Source organism: Eleutherodactylus coqui, chromosome 13, assembly GCF_035609145.1.
Source record: "Eleutherodactylus coqui strain aEleCoq1 chromosome 13, aEleCoq1.hap1, whole genome shotgun sequence".
NCBI lineage: Eukaryota > Metazoa > Chordata > Amphibia > Anura > Eleutherodactylidae > Eleutherodactylus > Eleutherodactylus coqui.
Genome location: NC_089849.1, coordinates 69409060 through 69427488, shown reverse-complemented (window position 1 = coordinate 69427488; position 18429 = coordinate 69409060). Strand labels below are relative to the sequence as shown.

Below are 18429 nucleotides of genomic sequence, written 5' to 3'. Positions count from 1 at the left end.
GACATAAGGCGCAAGAGTCGCCATTGCTGAACAAACAACATTTTATTAATTGCAAAACAGCAAAACTTGTGACCTGGTCATTGGGGGTATCTCAATCTCTCAATAAAATAATTTTATGCTTGGTTGCAACATGAGCATTGTTATAGTAATAATATATGTATCCTATGGTGTATATATGTTTCTTACATCAGTCTAGGCAAACACGTGTGTATACATATATATATTCGTATATCTACCTTCTTAGTGAATAACAAGCTTATAAATGGTTAATGTGTTTCTGTTATGCACTGGTATGTATTAGATGCAGACTCATATTCCCCCATACCTTTACCTGGCTTAGAAATGTCTATGGATAGCGGTTTCTAACACCCTACATTCATATAGAAACTACTAAAACAGCAAATACAGAATCTAGTTTCTGGTTCCTAGAAATTATGTACGTAGTAGTAACACTCCTCAAGGCATTAACATATGTTAAACCATTAACACCTTGAGCAAATCATGAGTTCTTATGATTACAGAGGGGCGTGTATTTCTGATCATACATAAGTGAACTTATATATACATTGTCTGCCTTGTAATAAACTCAGAAGAGCATCAATGTCGGATGATACTGGCTGTGTCATGTGTCAGTGATTTGTGTACACAACTTCTCATATAATTCGGACCAGGCAATGAAACACACTAAGAAATCTCTGATGATTTTCCTAACAGTGTCAAAGTGCATTTTCTGCATAGCCATCTTGATAACTTGCCGGAAAACCTTGGTGCAGTCAGTGATCAGTAAGGTGAACGATTCCACCAAGATTTGAAGGTCATGGAGGGATGGTATCGGGTAGATGGAATGTACATATGATGGCCGACTATTGTTGGAGTAGGTGAGATTGTCCACAGATTGAAAACTACAGGAAAGGCTATAAGCGTAATTTTTTACCTTAACGGCTACTACTTGCATACAATTTGATGTATAAAAACAATATATCCTTTGTATAGACAAGATAACTTTAAATAAACATTACATTCAGGTAATTTTATGTTTTCTATCGCAAGTACATTTTGTATGTTTTATGAGAAAAATGGGGGGGATCTTGTATCTTAAAAAGCTGATGTGAAAGAGAAAAACTGGGGTCATTTTTGGATTAGGAAGTCAAAAGTTAGTAAACAACAAGATGTAAATCAACAAACATTGTGTTCCCCAGTGTAAGCTATGGAAACAATATATTGATCTTTAGCCCTCTACTTTTAGCATCGTGCTATTGTTTTGCCATGATGCCAGTTGTGCTAGGAAATGACATAGACTTCCACAAGGCTTGCGACTGAATGCATCCTGTAAAAGATTCCAAACGGGAGGCCGATGTTTACTATAGCAATCCACAAGGATTCTTTATAGAATTTCAGCTCCCTTTCATTATCAAACTGTGGACGAGCACCAAAGGCAGGCATGATCCAGAACTAGGAAAATGGGACACAATATTGTTAGACACAATTTACTTGGTGATATAAAGTGGAGAAACACAAGTGGCATCAAATCATAAAAATACTAAATATAGAAATGTAATAGGCTTTTTCAATATATTTCATCATTTATAGCATTGTTTTATCCTGGTATGCATATTTCCTGCTGCATTATAACTTGGTGCATCAACTTTGTTTTTTGTTTTGGCCAATTTTTTTTAGCTTATGAATGGGATAATGTATTCTACTAATTACAACATGCGTAGCATTCGTCATAGTCAAACAAAAGATATTACTCCCATCAGTAGAGGTATTTCCCCACAATTGAAAGTAATAAAGAGGTTGTCTGGTGGTAAGTTTATTTTATTGGGGCTTGAACAGGTATAAAATAATCAACTAAGCTATACTCACTAGTTTCATCTCCCTGGCTTTAGTTCTCTCCGGCATCCACATAATTGTGGGCAGCATAGTATCACTGAAGCCACCGATTGGCTATAGTGCTCACAAGCCGAGATGGCAATGACCATGCTACCTGAAATTATGTGGAGACCAGAGCGAACCGGAGTAGTGAGGAGACTAAAAAAAGTTCTTTAATCATCAATGTCTGAGAAAAAAGCTTGTCTGATAGTTATTGATCTATTGGTTGAAACTGACCATTTTAATACCATAGTTTCAGTAATTAGTCTTAAACGGCGTTCTCTGAGTACAATTTTCTTTTGTTAGAAAGGTCAAGGAAAATAGACTGACCACAGAGTGTTTGGCTAATTGACGTTTGTCTCACTCGAAGGACTTCCCTCATCGAGTCTTTGAAATACCAATAAATCAATTGTCTGTGCCACCAAACCCTCAGTAGCGCTCTTGCCAACTAACCACATTGGAATCCCTTATCTACGGTAGTTACAATTCCCCTAACTAGGATATGTTATTAATATAAACCTTACAAAAAACTCCCACTTCCAGTAAGTTTTAAAAACTGAAGGCTTTATTTCAGTTTTTACACTTATTGGATGATGGAATTGTTTTCGCATTTTGCGCAGCTCCGTGCATCCATTTGTTTTGAGTGAGCTGGATGAAATTTACTGATACTAATAAAACCTTGGTATGATGGTGTGCGCAAATGTATTTTAGGGTTTATTTAAGTGATTTATTAAAGAAGTATGAAAATGGATTGTGTATTATTACTGTCTGAATATGGTTAATTATGACCTATATATTAGACATTTATGGATTTTCTGCCGTTTTTTTTCTATTATTCAGTAGTTTTTAAAGCTATCCATCCATCCATTTAAAGAACTATTCTTTGATCAATGTCTGTTTTTAGCTATACAATAATTTAGAAATGTTGTTTTTGCTGGCATTTTTTGTAATTACAACCCGTATTTTAAAGTGATGTCATGAGACTTTTTGCTACTAAGGTGCCACTATAGCGCCACCTGCTACACAGAACACAACCTGGACATATGTGTGTAATAAAAAGCAGAATATTTGTTTTGTCCGAAATTAAAAGGGCCATTTACATTTATGGCATATGAGCGATAATCGTTGCGTGTAAAGATGATTTTAAGGTGAGCTTAAAATTCATCATTCAGCCAGAGAGAAATAACAAGGACCGCATGCTGTGTTCTGCATGGGAGTCGGAGATTACATTGTATTCAGCCGACACCCATGAGAGAACAATGGAGCTGTGTGCAGAGCTCAGACCATATGTTGTGCTCTGCAAACAGATTTCAGAGGCCCTTTTACATGCAAATGATGCTGATAATTTGCTAATGGACATTAGTGTCTATTAACATTTGATGCAAAATAATCGCTAAAGGTTCATTTACATGCAAAGGCAATCTTTCAAATGATTGAAAGATTGACAGTTCAAGCGATCATGAACATTTTGCATAAAGTGCTAATGGGAACTAATGCCCATTAGCACTTTATCAGCTTCATTTGCATGTAAATGAGCCTCCAGGAGTTGCTTGTAGAACACTGCAGGTGGTCTGAGCTCTGCAATCAGCTCCTTTGTTCTTGCATGGGGCTGTCAGCTGAATACAATGTAATCACTGACAGCCCATAGAGAACATAGAGAACACAGCATGCGGTCCCTGTTATCTCTCTCCAGCTGAACGATGAATTTAAGCTCACCTAAAAATCATTGCTTAGCCAAAGAGTGAAAGATGGTAGCATTTTCACACAACGATTATCGCTCAAAAGACATCGTTTGAATGAATTTTGAGTGATAATTGTTGCGTGTAAATGGGGCTTAAAACTGTCAATCTTTCAATCGTTGAAAGATTGTCTTTGCATGTAAATGGGCCTTTACCTTTAGATTTTCCAACATTATATGGTAATTGACCCACCTTGAGTCACGAAGACAGGCTGCATGAGTCCTGAGTCAAGCTTCCACTAATTATGCCCATCCCCTCTTCAGCTCCACCGCCTTCTCCTGTCACTGACATCAGCACAAGCGGCAGTGAAATCCTGCGCTTGGACTGTGCATCTCTTGACTTCAGTAGCGCGTGTCCAATTCTGGCTGGAGCAGAAGGGGGCACAACGCAAGCGTGGGACTTCACCGCCATTTGCACTGTCAGTGACAGGAGGAGGTGGTAGAGCTATGCAGGGGGCATGCATAATTAGTGTAAGCTGTGACTCAGAGCTCATACGGCCCGTCTCCGTGACTTGGGGTGGGTCAATTACAATACAGCATAGGAGAATATAAATTTAAGTTTCTGCCTAAACAAATATTTAGCTTTTTATTACACATATATCTCTAGCTTGTGTTCCATATGGCAGGTAGCATTATTGCGCCACCTTCATAGCAAAAATTCTGATGACAGAATCCCTTTAACCCTCTACTAATATGTGTATAAAGAGCCCTTTCAAATAGGTCTCTGTCCTCAGTAAGCTGGTGTATGGCTATTTCCATTGGCAACTTACATAATTCGTCTTTAGATAATGAAGGTAAAACCATTGCAAAAAGCAAATTGATTGACATTCCGATCCATTGGAGATGTTACTTACAATGATGTTGGAGATAAGCAGGAATAAAGAGATCTCCTTCAGGGCCTTCCTTCTCCATTCTGCTCGAGTATTCCTTATGATGGGGTGTGCAACAATTTCATTGGAGTTTTTATCCAAACTATGTCTATGTTCGGTTTCTGAGTGATTGCCCTGCAGATTTGTAACTGCTGGATTGATGTAAACTTCATTTTGATCAATATAGGCTACAGAACGGTGTTGTTCTGAGTGTCCATCACTGAACGGCTCTCTATGCAGTCCTTCTATGATGAAGATATTCTGCAGGGTGTGCTGCACAATCATGAGCAGTGCATACACCAAATTTAAATGATCAATGACGAAACCAGGAGAAGTGGCTACGATGGCTATTATCGAGAAATAGGAGATACAGTATTTGCCTAGGGCAGCTATTATCAGCAAAGCAACATCAAGGTTCCTTGTATGGTTCTTATGACTGTCGGCGTTCCTCTTGTCAAATCTGAAGATGATGGTACCCGCAAGTGAGCTGACAGACATGAGGCTGAGAGCTACGATGTTGAAGATGTAATACATTATAAGTGCTTGTGTTTTGGTTTCCACTGATGGAACATTGATCTCATAGACTATGAAGACTACTAGGCCGGCCACAAGGACCCCAAGCCCACTAATAAGTCCCACAAAAAGTCTTTGTGGGCGGAAGGAGTGATGTGTGTGTGTAGAATGCTGGCTCATTACACGACCCACATTCTTCCACATCACATAAGACATGGCCGAAGCAAAGAGGCTATATTCAATATTAAAGGGGTATAGGTAATAATATCCTGTCTGGAAGGTTTCACACACTGGAGTATTGCACACACAGTCATTGGCTTCTCCACCAGCTGAAACACAAAAGATGTTCTTATTGGATTAGCAGAATTAAAAATTGATAATATGGATACCTTCAATGTCATAAAAATCAATCGCAGCATCTAGCAACTAAGAAGTCCACAGTGGCGTGAAAGATAGAAGTGTGGCCTGATATGTACTATGCCATTCACTGTCAGTAAGTGAGTCTGAAGATACGTGCTCTTTGCAAGGTAGACTTTGGCTTCTAGCTATAAACTCAGGCCCTATTAAAATGGACATAATATACTTTCATATAGAAACTGTATATTTAGTGCCTTTGGAGATGGGTTCCCTTACTTGTTATGATGTGTCCTGCTGCTATTCTTTGCACTACATAAATGGCTCCTGTACACAGCCTTAGATACACTTCTGCATTAGAAAGTCTATTGGGCAATGCTGCATACATATGTTGTTCCTAGACAAGTAGCCACAGTGTTGCAGCGGTTCTAAGATTACTGCCATGCTGATAGTCTGGTGCAGGTTTTGCAGATGTTCTCCCCTGGTGGGTGTAGTATTAGGTGAGACATGCCTAGACCCACTTGTGGGTAATTGTCATGGCTATTTAGTCTGGCTGATGCTGGACTGAATTGCCATTGAATCTTCAGTCTAACTCTGAGTCAGAGCTTGCTCTTGGATTCTATATTTGCCTTCTACATTAAAGCTAAGTTTGTGTTTTCTTTTCTATTGTGTTGCTTATGTTTCCCCTGTCCCACGTAGGATTAATTAAGGGCCGAGGTACGAGATCAGGTACATCCTTGTCAGGGTGAATTGCCTGTGTTTAGGCAGGTCCCCATCCCTGAGGCTATTTTGATAGGGAAAGAGTTCCCAAATTTTGGTTTGTTGTTATTTATACACAGCTTGCGCACATTTGTGCTTGATCTGCGGGTTACGGATCCAGCACTTCCTAGGTGGACATGACACACATATGTTTTGGCATCTCACAAACATCAAATGCATAATATAATATTTGTATGGGATTATTGCCCTTTTGCAGTGGGAGGGCTGTGATAGCAGCATGGCATCCGATCGGCAGACTATAGACTGTTTTCTGTGTGTCCCCTTCTTAGAATATATTGTAGCAGTCTGTAGTCTGCTGATGCATTTGCATGGCAATGGTAAACCTTCTCTGCAGCTATGCAACTATTATAAAATGTATACCATGAAAGAGTTTATTATTCCAGTATTAAACCTACATTAGAAGATTGCTATTTAGGCAATGCAAGTGTATATTTGTGTGGGTTCAACAGGTCAGTATATGATAAAAATTAAAGGAGCACAAGGAAGCAGTACCATAATTTAAAGAAGTATTTCCTATACAGTATATAACTGTTAATTTGGCATCAATATAAAAATTCTTCTGACACCAAGTTGTCTTACCTTTGACAATCCTGTGTCCACCAGATGCATTTTTAGGGGTCTGGTGAAGAGATTCATCTGTGACAGCTGCCATCCAGATTGCTAGATTAGTGGTGAGAGTCAACATGAGGCCGCACCTGTAATACAGGCACATGACCATTGAGTACTGAAGCTACATTGAAGCTACTTTGATTTCTCCTGCTAGATTACATTGTGAGTGTCCTAAAATGTTATTTTTATAGAATGATCTAACCTGGAGATTATTCTCCAGGATTCTTTGTGAGCGGGCTAGGGTGACAGGCTCTGGGTTTCTCCAGTTTAATGGGAATGTGTCGGACTGATGGGCAACAAGTTGACCTACTTCCAGAGCTGGGATTGCCAGGTTAAGATCCCAAAATGCGGTCACAGTTCCCTTATCCTCCTGTATGGGTAAGGGTGACAGCAGGGACTCATGGCCCAGTTCTGGCCATGCTGGTTCGGGAAAGGGCTGGGCTTTAAAATGAGCCCTATCGGCGGCCATTGCAAAAGCTGCGTGGGTAACTTACATAAGCAATGGACCATGACTGTTCTGCTCTAAATGTTAAACTTTAATACAAGAGAAACATCTGGATCACGTATGCTTAGTCTCTAATATAACCAATAGGGTTTGAATGAAGTCCCAGTTCCCGGGATAACTTTGATCAGCAAAGATAGTTATTATCTTACCAGACCAGCAAAAGTCCATCCCCATTTGTTAGGAAAATATACCTTCTCAGATGCTTGTCTGTGGGCTCTACTTTCAACGTTCCTTCACTGGAAGAGACTGTTTCCATAGGGCAAAGAGTTAACAAAATACATGGCAGCACACATATGGTGAAAGTAAAATGCAGATTCTTTATTCCTCCACGCTTTAAAAAAAAACAAGCTTGATGAAGACCCAGAGAGGTCGAAACGTCGCCTGTTTTTTTTTTTTTTAAAGCATGGAGGAATAAAGAATCTGCATTTTACTTTCACCTTATGTATGCTGCCACGTATTTTGTTAACTCTTTAGACTCTTAGTGGAATCGAGGTTCAGATTCCTTATGTGGCGTCACATTTGAAATCACCTCACCCTGTTAGGTTTCTTCCTTGTTTGTTGCTGGAGAATCCATTTTCAGATTTAGTGTTCCCATAGGACTGTGACTGCTCTCCTGCAGTGTCAACCAGGAGATTCTCCCTAACTCCTCCATCCACAGTGTAGCCGCTCTCTCTCACTACTTCCGTCCCCAGAAGCCCATTCAGAGACATGTTCCCTCATTCTGGCCCCCTCTTAAAGCAATAGCTTATCACATAATATAGTATAAAACAATAAATATTCAAACATGAGTCGGTACCCCCTTACATCTTCATTAGTTCTTACCTAGTAAGGTTCATGTGACTCTGAACACTGTCCTTGCAAGACACCCAGAGGAAGTAGGTCTGTATGGGAAGATCATGCAATCAAAAGTGTATTTTCATATCATAAATGAACCAATAATGAAGGCAAACTAATTATATATTGGTGGGATAAAATATACTTTATTGATCCTTGAGGTTTGCGCATAACTACTATTATAGATAATGCAAAGGGGGTTTAGCTAGAGTTACTAGGAGCAATTTACAACTCTTACCTGCAACACTACAAACAGGGCCTGAAAGGCTGGATGAACAATTTGGATAGGAGATTCACAGTGAAGCAGACTGGCTGATTTTCCAATCTTCAGCACATCGAGAACCAATGAGCAAACTCCAAAAACTGCTAGACCGACTATATAGAATAATGCAAAATGAGAACTCATGAGACAGTAACCAGCTTGTGTCTTCTACTTAGTGTATTGAATAATGTAACAAGTCCAAAATGCATGTAAGACTTTACCAAAGTACCACATTTTTGAGACGTTGACCTCTGGGATAAATTTTTATTTCCATCATATCGTATGTTTTCACAGAGAGGACCACCCCTCCAGAAGACTATTTTTCAATGCTTTATTCATACTACTAGGGTTTCTATATGGAGAAAATAAGGCCTTATGGGCCCTCTAAAGGTCCTGGGCCAAGGAGCAACTGCGTCCCCTATAGTTACACCCCTGGTCAAATGATAACTTTTTGGTTGCCTACAGTGACAGCTAGCGGGTGCTTACTACCCACTATTATACACTGAAATCAACAACACATGAAGTACTTTTACGTAGCCCAACTATCGGTTGAAAAATCTCTCAAATGAGCGCTTTTAAGTGATAGTTGTCCTGTGTAGACACGGGTCTGGACAAGGTAACATAGTATGTAAGGCCCAAAAAAGACACATGTCCATCCAGTTCAGCCTATTACACCCCAATGTTGATCCAGAGGAAGGCAAAATAAACCCCAATGAGGTAGAAGCCAATTTTCTCCATTTAAGGGAACAAATTCCTTCCTGACTCCAATCTGGCAATCAGAATAGTCCCCAGATCACCAACCCTTTTGAAATAATTAAGAATTATAACATATAATGTACTGAGCAAGAAATCGCTCATTAATTGCTAGTTGCTTCGTTTCAGCTCACTGAAACAAAGGATTAGTCAGCAACTTCTCACTTGGTGTACACAGGCAGGTGTTCATCTTTGAACATCTGCCTGTTCCCACTGAATGGAGGTGGCCAGCTGGAAGAGAACTCTATTTACTGAAAACTATTCCTCATGTATGGAAGGACAGAAGTGATTGCCATCCCATGTACAAGTACCATAAAGGGGTTGTCCCGCGGCAGCAAGTGTGTCTATACACTTCTGTATGGCCATATTAATGCACTTTGTAATGTACATTGTGCATTAATTATGAGCCATACAGAAGTTATAAGAAGTTTTTCACTTACCTGCTCCGTTGCTAGCGTCCTCGTTTCCATGGAGCCGACTAATTTTCGGCGTCTAATGGCCAAATTAGCCGCGCTTGCGCAGTCCGGGTCTTCTTCTTTTCTCAATGGGGCCGCTCGTGCAGGATGCCGGCTCTGTGTAGCTCCGCCCTGTCACGTGCCGATTCCAGCCAATCAGGAGGCTGGAATCGGCAATGGACCGCACAGAAGCCCTGCGGTCCACCGAGGGAGAAGATCCCGGCGGCCATCTTCAGCAGGTAAGTAAGAAGTCACCGGAGCGCGGGGATTCAGGTAAGCACTCTCCGGTGTTCTTTTTTAACCCCTGCATCGGGGTTGTCTCGCGCCGAACGGGGGGAGGGGTTGAAAAAAAAAACAACCCGTTTCGGCGCAGGACAACCCCTTTAAGCTTCTACATTCCTGAGTAGAGATCCCAGGTATCCAGAATTTTATCATTTAACCTTATGGCTAAGGCTTATTCCAATGAGTGTGGGCGCAACTATGCTCAACGGTGTAGTGGCCCAGAGTTGGGGTGTCTTTATGGCAGTTTAATGTTCGTTATGTGTAAGCTGTCTTTTATGTACATGTGTGTATCCGTGTTGGTTTGTGATCTGTGTAGTGCTAACAAGCTTTGTTGTGGCAGTCCTGTCACGCTTAACTTAATGGTTGTGTGTTGTATTGTGGGAGTTTAGAAGTTGTTGGGAGTCGGGGTCTAGTGAAGTGAGAGTTCAAGAGTGTGCAGAGATGTATTTGGTGGAGGAGGATGTGTCAGCGGGAGGCTGAAGCAACGTATCTCATACCTATCTCATTTTCCATGAGATAATCTTCCTTCAGGGAACTGAAGCACAGAGTAGGAAACCCTGCTATGACAAGTCATGAGGAAAAACTAGACCAAAGAAAGGAGGCAAGAGTTGTGTGTTGCCCTACCGTGTCAGGAGAATACCCCCCCCCCCCCCTTTCTGGGGATCGTACCTCAGATAACTAGGATTGAGAACATCTAGATTTTGGGAAGTAAAAGTGTCTCCAAAGAGAACATGTGTGTGAGTAACCAAATAGAAGTAGAGAAGAATGCTATCAGGAGTGTCATGTCTAAGACAGTTAATGTGTGCTGTTTCTGGAGAATTCAAAGTTGGATTCAGCGAGTAAAAAGAAACTGTGTACCTCCGGTTTGAAAACTATCTTTTTGGTTTGTGGACTCTCTTATTTAACAAGGAATATTGTTTGCTGGAGCAGAGGTACTGGTGTCACGTGACAACACCGTTTTATGATCGTTTACCAATTGACTGTTCTATTTTACATTGCGTGCAACTGAGCTGGCCACATTTCTGCCACTGCCGGGGAGTGATCAAAGAGCCACCCGTGACAACCTCTTAAGAACCCCGTGGTCTCACCCGCAATGGCCCGGTCCATGGCTCGTCCACCACAGCGGCACGGAGCATAGTTGCACCTCAATGAGGGGAAAATCTTCCTCTTCGCAGGCTTTTCAAACTCCACACCAGAGCACAAGATTTTGAAAATAACCGCGGGAAGATAGATGCCACCCGATCTTTCCCACATGTAGTAATCGCTATGTGTGGGAAAGATAGGATAGGCTCTATCTTTTCTTGGCCGTACAATTAATGGGTGTGAATCCCATTAGTGAAAACGAAACCACTGAAACCCATTGATATCAGTGGTAATGTTTTGTCCCATTTGTCCCGTTAATAATCACAGCCGCATAAGGGGAGAAAACAACGTTTGTCTGAATCCACCCTTAGCAGGATTTTTTTTTAGGTCTGTATTAAAGATGTGAAGGTTTGTTCGCAATAGAGCTATATTAAGAAAATATTCAGCACATAATTTTTGACCTATTGAGAGTAGAGATGAGCGAACGTACTCGGTAAGGGCGATTTCGCAATCGAGCACCGCGATTTTCGAGTACTTCACTACTCCTGGGGTGCGCTGTGGGTGAGCGGGGGGTTGCAGCGGGGAGTGGGGGGGAGAGGGAGAGAGAGAGGGCTCCCCCCTGTTCCCCGCTGCTACCCCCCACTCCCCTCTGCAACCCCCAGCCCCACAGCGCACCCGAGTACTTTTCACCCGAGTAGTGAAGTACTCGAAAATCGCGGTGCTCGATTGCGAAATCGCCCTTACAGAGTACGTTCGCTCATCTCTAATTGAGAGTAAAAAAAACTAAATGTTGTTAAAGAATGGATATTCTGAGTGAATGATGATTCCTCAGTGTAAATGCACAAAAAAATCAAAGATTACACTACCACTTATTCGTGATCAATAAAAATATTGCATACATAAAACTCATTGCTATTATTACCAATATTAGTAGATGTTGTTCCTCTGAATTATACACTACATATATTACTATATACTATATTCTAATATATATTTACATATAGTGGCATACAAACGTTAATGGAAATATATAATAGGTAGCCATAACAATTTGCTGGTGAATTGGAGAATTACTGTTTCTGTGATCTTGGTAAATAGTTTCTCAGGGGTTCCAAGCCAACTACACAAGTGGACCTTTACCAGGGCTTCTCCTGGGACTATATTACAGCAATTAAGTCATTAATTACTTTAGAGAGAAGCTTCAGATCCAAATATGAGATCAGAATTCCATCTGAAGAATTATCTGATTGATGTTCACGTATTTTGTGATTAATCTCTTATAGTACCTCAATAAATCCTTGATGGTGGTTTTCTTAGGGAATTGTACCTGAAGCATCCTTGGGGTTAATGAAGAATAAATATATTCTGTCTATATGCTGCCCAGGCTCTATTTATTTTTCTTGCTTGCTTCATGTGTTTTAACCACAGAATCTATAATATTCCTACCCACCATGATCAACCCTTGTATTGACAGATCTTAATGTTCTTGACAACTTATGCTCTTCCTTACCTTTTAGCCATATGGGTCCAGCATGCAAGTCCTTTAGTCTTGTCTGATGATCCTTTTTTGACGTCCAGAACAGGTAAACCATCATCCAACAGCTAGTGAGGCCCATAAGGACGCACAACAGAGAGAGTTCCTCCCGTTTGACCAATGCCACCTCATTGAATGCCGCACTACTAACAAGCACAATGGCTAACAAAAGTACATTTATCCCCAGAAGCCCAGAGAGCAAGCGACCTCCTTTCTTCCATAACACGGGAAGTGTAACATCAACCAAAGAATGCTGGTCAATACTGATCACCTCAAACTTGCCGTCGGTTTCCGTGGAAGACACCGTTGCAGGAGAAATGGTGTCAATAGTTTCGTCCCCCATAATCGAGTCCTGGAAAACAATTTTACTAGCTTATTTACTTTCTTCAGATTTTGCTTCTTTCTAGCTTTCAAAGCTTTGCTCCTCTTACCACATTTGTATGTTTGAATCTGCATATTTCTATTCATATACTAAGTGACAATTGAATTGGTGAACAGATACTATAATAGTCAAGTTGCCCAATTATCACTGCCATCCAATGAATAATGGCAAGTGTGCAGAGATCTAAATACAATGGGAATAGAAAGTTGCTAAAAGTGAGTAGAATAAGTTGCAGCACTGATGCATAGCCTTCAGGTGAAACTCCTATGGGAGAGGACTGAACCTCCTAGGGAAAGTGAAAGTCGCTTTTGGGTTACGTTATGGATTATTAGGTTTGTTGACCCATTTTCAGCCGATGTGTCATAGGATAGTTTACACAGTATTGGGCAATGTTGGAATTTGTTTTTCCGCACAGGGTCAGGTCATGGGTGGGGTGGGGTGGGAGGGGGAGCACCGGTCATGGTCAACTCTTGCTAGTTTATTTGCTGTACACTAAGTAACAATGCAACCAGTAGCTATCGTGTAATGCTAATCTTCAGAACCAAATTAAACTGGTTCTAAGGTTAATTGATTAAATTGCTAAAAATTTCATTCCATGATTCATCTAAGTCTCTAGTATTAAACTTTTCTTACCTGTAACTTCTCTGAAAATGCACAGTGGTTTAGTAAATCATTGATATCGGCTTCCAGGGCAAGAATTTATTGGGTAATCCTGGTGGTTCAGTTTCAGGATAGTTGATGATGGTCTTCAGGGTCTTGATTCAATAATGGAGTTATTTGGTATGGGATTACTTCAGGCAGTAGTTCTGCATTTCTCCAGGTTGGGGTATCCGCTGTCTTATTTAAAAAAACAACTTGCCTTCAGGTCTCGGATTCTTGTTGTGATTTGAAATTTTCATTTAGCTGTAAGAAAACCCCTCACCCCCATGGTTCATTATCTGCTTTAGGCTTTAAGGAACCTACTGATGACTTTGGACAGATTCTCTATTTATATGAACTATTTATGCTCAGGTCCCTTGATCTGGGATGAGCTTCCTCTTTTTTTCCAGATTATACTTTGTTTCTAGGACTGATTTATACACTGTGATAATAAGACATTATAAACTCTTCATCCTGAGCCCATGTGACTGGTGATTTAGAGCCCCTAATATATCAGTGACAGAGTAGTACACACAACATATCCTACAGCACTTAGATATCAGGAAAGTAATATTTGTTTTCTCACAATGACTGCTCCCCAAACTTCACTCTAATTCCAAAATTTATAGAGTCACTATATTAATGGCCGAGTAAAAGTTGAATGGGCGTAGTGCATGAGTATTAAAATAGCCTCCCCCCTCCACTGTCGCCTCCCCCCCTTCCTCCCCAAACTATTTTTGTGACAAGAAACACCACTTATGGGCTAGGGTGGCCCTTAGGGTCCTCTGGTACATGTTGTCTTGCTAGTGTAGGGACCCACAAGACGAGGAGCCTTGATTGCGTCTTGCAGGCTTAAGTGTTTTGGCCAATATACGAACCAATACCTCTTACCTTTATAGCTATAACATCTGCTTATGTGTACAGGTATGCAAGGTGAGTGTGTTTCATCAGTCGGTTTCCTGTTGGTGTTCATTACGTCTAGTCTGAGTCCGATGCCTGACACGGTTTCAGGTGGTCCCTAACCCGTTCTGGGTCACGTTCATGTGGGCCTGGTGCTTATTCGGCCGCACAAATGTAACACAATGCCCCCCAGTTTCAAAAGAGGGGCATTATGTTGTATGCATTATGTCGTATGGTATGTTATATGCATTTTTATGTGAGTATGTTGTGGTGGTTACACGTCTGTGTTGTGGACACTCTGGTGTGTTTGTTGCATGCGGTTGTTGGGGCGAGTTCCCTAATATTCTCTGAAGATTTTTGGATACCTGCTGTTCCTCCCTTCCTGGCGTTTCTGGGGTGGTGCATCCAGTAGTGTGTGTTTTACGGTGAAATGCACAGGTGCATTTCATTTGCAGGTTTCTCCTTTTCCCTTGGTAGGTGCCGCCTCCAAACATCAAATGTTCTTGTGCATGGTGCGGGCTGGTGATGCCAGCCACGGTGTTCCTTGTATGCCAGATGGGTTATGCCTAGTATGCCTTCCCCTTGTACAATGGGTGTGGTGGCTCCAAACAGCTTAGGTGGCATGCATAATGTTGTTGCAATATGTGGATTATGTTCTATGTCCCAGTATGTTGTATGTTTGCAGGCTAGTGTTCAGTGGCCTTTTGTATAAGGTGCAGTGGAACTGCTATGTGGTATGCATAATGTCTCAGTTTCCGCATGATTCCGTTGACCTCCTTTGCAGGGTTTGTCAGGTCTGAGGTTCCAGCGCGGGGCCGCCTTTATCGAGGCGATTGCTCTGCCTACAAGTAGGGCCTTGGCATTCTCCCTGCAGCCTAGGGTCAGTCACTCATCCTGCGACCAGTTTCCCGTATACAGTTCACTGTCCTTTTTGGTACTCCAGTTGCGTGTTCTGTGGAACGCGATACCACATCTGCGTCTGTGCTGTGGCAAGGTGTGCTCAGCAGACATAATGACCAGCCTACTACGGTTTGCATCAGACTGCTGTGATATGTACCTGTGTGTATTCCCTTTCTGTAGCTTACCAGCGTGCGTCCATGTAAGGCCTGTACGGATAAGTCCTGTGCATGTTATGTCGACAGAAGGGTTTTCCATCTTTATTTCCCTCTGGATTTGTGCATACTCGATGCAGACTACTGTTCGGTGGCCTTTTGGTGTAAGCCACAGTGGTCTGTTTAGAGGATATTTTTTATTTTATGCCTTAAGGGTCCAGAGGCCCCTTTTTTAAAGGGGAGGTACTATCAGGTTGTGCTGCTGGGATCTGCTGTTCTACAGGGTTCCAGGAGCACACCTTCACAGGTGAGGGATAATTGTGCTGGCTGGGTGTGGAGTTCCTCCTGTCAGCCAATCCCCACGAGTCTGCTGCATATATATACACCAGCCGCTCTGTAAGAGGAAGCTGGTATCCTTTCACTCTAGGGATTGTTGTCCTGCATGCCTGTATATGTGTTATGTGTCTGAACAGTGTCTTGTCCAGTGTTTGTGCAAGTGGCCAGACATCAGGTGTAGGTGGTCCTGTTCTGTCTTGCATGCTAGCCCTAATATATTGGTGCGTTGTTGGTGCATGTCCGTTTTTACGTTTTGCTTTCTGTCAGTTTTCTGTCAGTTTGTCTCTGCTTTTTCCTGCTGAGTCATTTGCCATTTCTGGCATAGAGTGGCCCTTAGGGTCATCTGGTATGTGTTGTCTTGCTAGTGTAAGGACCCACAAGACAATGAGGAGCCTTGATCGCGGCTTGCGGGCTTAAGTATTTTGACCAATACCTCATACTTTTATAGCTGTGACATTTCCTTATGTGTACAGGTATGCAAGGCGATGTGGTCGTCAGTCGGTTCCCTGTTTTGTATCTTCCAGCAGTATGTCCAGTCCGATGCCTGACACTGTTCCCGGTGGTCCCTAACCCCTTCTGGGTCACGTTCGTGTGGGCCCGATGCTTATTTGCCCACACAAACGTAACAGAGGAGCTAATTGTCCAGTGCAGACTAATGTGCAGCTAACCACTCAACCCAGCCCACATTGGGGAGGAGTGACTGCAGACAAGCCTAGTCTGCAATGTGAACGATACCATAGAAGCCAGCCAATAGATGAGTCCCTCCCACCATACAGGATTACAACTCGCACTGACATAGCAGTGGGTTGCCCTATATCTGAACAGTGGGTCACATTGCCTTCCCTATGACGATTGTACCAGCCTTATGGCGATTGTGCCTGCTCTGCACCCTATCAGGTACTGCATTGTTGGCTCGCTTCCAGTGAATAATTCACCCTATGGTTATAGCCGCTCTGGCAATATTTTATTTATGACACATACTGTGATAGGAGAGAACATACAGTATAATGCGGTGATAGAACATAGTGTATTTTAGACAAAAAAAAACTGTTCTGGGAAAACGTTACATGTTCTGTAGATATTGTGACACCTTTTTATACCTAAACTATATTTTAGGAGCAGAGGAATGTAGCATATTGTTTCCTGTTGTCAGCCAATTCAGAGTATAAAGAGACGAACTGTAATGGTCTTCATTGGGATGGCAATTTGATAAAAATTATATTATATTACTGTGGTTACCCAAAAATAAGACATTGCCTTACATTAATTTTTGCCCCAAAAGAGGCGCACTGTTCTTATTTTCGGGGGGGGGGGGGTGTCTTAATACTCAACTAGCAGGCATCATTCAGGTCACTCTCACTGGTCTCCATCGCTCCGGCAGTCTTCTGTGTAGTTTTCAGCACAGAGAGAACATTTTCTTCCTGGTATCGGGACTTAAATACCCCGCCTCCAGCAAGAGATTGCTGTGATTGGTTCAGGAACACCGCCTCAGCCAATCAGAGCCAGCGCTCGATGAACCAATCACAGCCATTCATTGAAGGACACCATTGAATGGCTGTGATTGGTTCATTGACCGCTGACTCTGATTGACTGAGTCAGTGTTCCTGAACCTATCACAGCAATCTCTTGCTGGAGGCAGGGTATTCAAGCCCCTTTACCAGGAAGAAAATGCTCTCTCAGCGCTGATGACTACACGGAAGACTGCCGGAGCAACGGAGACCAGCGAAAGGGACCTGAACGGCGCCTGCTAGGTGAGTATTGTTTTTTTTCCATGTAGTGTAGCTAGGGCTTATTTTGAGGGGGTATATTTCAAGCTCTCCCCGAAAATCAGGGTAGGGCCTATTATCGGGGGAGGTCTTATTTTTGGGGAAACGCGGTATATTACATATTGCTAGTTTTGAGAACCTCTAGAAATGGTTCCATAAAATCCATGTGTGAATGATATTAGCATCTCTTACCTAGCACAGGAACAGATTTGTTAAAAAGTAGTACAATAGTCATGTTTGCAACTTTATGTTACAGAACCATTTTGTAGAGAATGTAAAGCCAGCAGAATAAACAGCTCGAAGATATTGCACAGTAAGTAAAAGACAGCGGGTACAATCCGAGGACGGTTACAAAAACATGGCATTTGTTTTTGAGCAGTTTGCATATGATGCATAATGTTTTTTTTCTATTTTTTTAATCTAACCTTAAGTTGTTGATTCTTAGGCCTCATGTCCACGGGGAAAATCAGATCCGCTGCAGATTCTCAATGGAGAATCTGCAGCGGGTCCCTCCTGCCCCGCGGACATGAGCGCCGAAAATAGCAATTTAAAAGCATTTACCTATCCGTAGCGGGCGGGGACGCTCTGCTCTTCCTCACGGCCGGATCTTCATTTTCGGCCGGCGGATGAATTCCTGACGCCGGCGGCACGTCGCCTGCACGTCGTCGACGTGCCGCGCGTATGCGCCGGGCACATCCGCCGAGCCGAAGCAAGGGAGATGCGGCCGTGAGGAAGAGAAGAGCTTCCCGGACCGCTGCGGGTGAGTAAATGCTTTAAATTCCTATTTTAGGAGACCCGCATGAAAATGGAGCATGGTCCAGATTTTTTCATGCTCCATTTTTTTTAAAATCACTTTTATTGACGATCCGCGGGTATTTATGTACCCGCGGGTGGTCAATGCATCCCTATGG

General features: G+C 42.2%; 1 protein-coding gene across 1 annotated transcript; it reads right to left on the bottom strand.

The window, feature by feature from the left end:
* Positions 1-1281: 1281 nt before the first annotated feature.
* LOC136587391 (proton channel OTOP2-like) lies at positions 1282-12786 on the bottom strand. Its single transcript, XM_066585965.1, has 6 exons — positions 12420-12786; positions 8313-8449; positions 8063-8121; positions 6706-6821; positions 4465-5321; positions 1282-1452 (listed from the first exon to the last, which is right to left on the bottom strand). Exons 1-6 carry the CDS (start codon positions 12784-12786, stop codon positions 1282-1284), a joined length of 1707 nt encoding a protein of 568 aa, XP_066442062.1.
* Positions 12787-18429: the final 5643 nt, after the last annotated feature.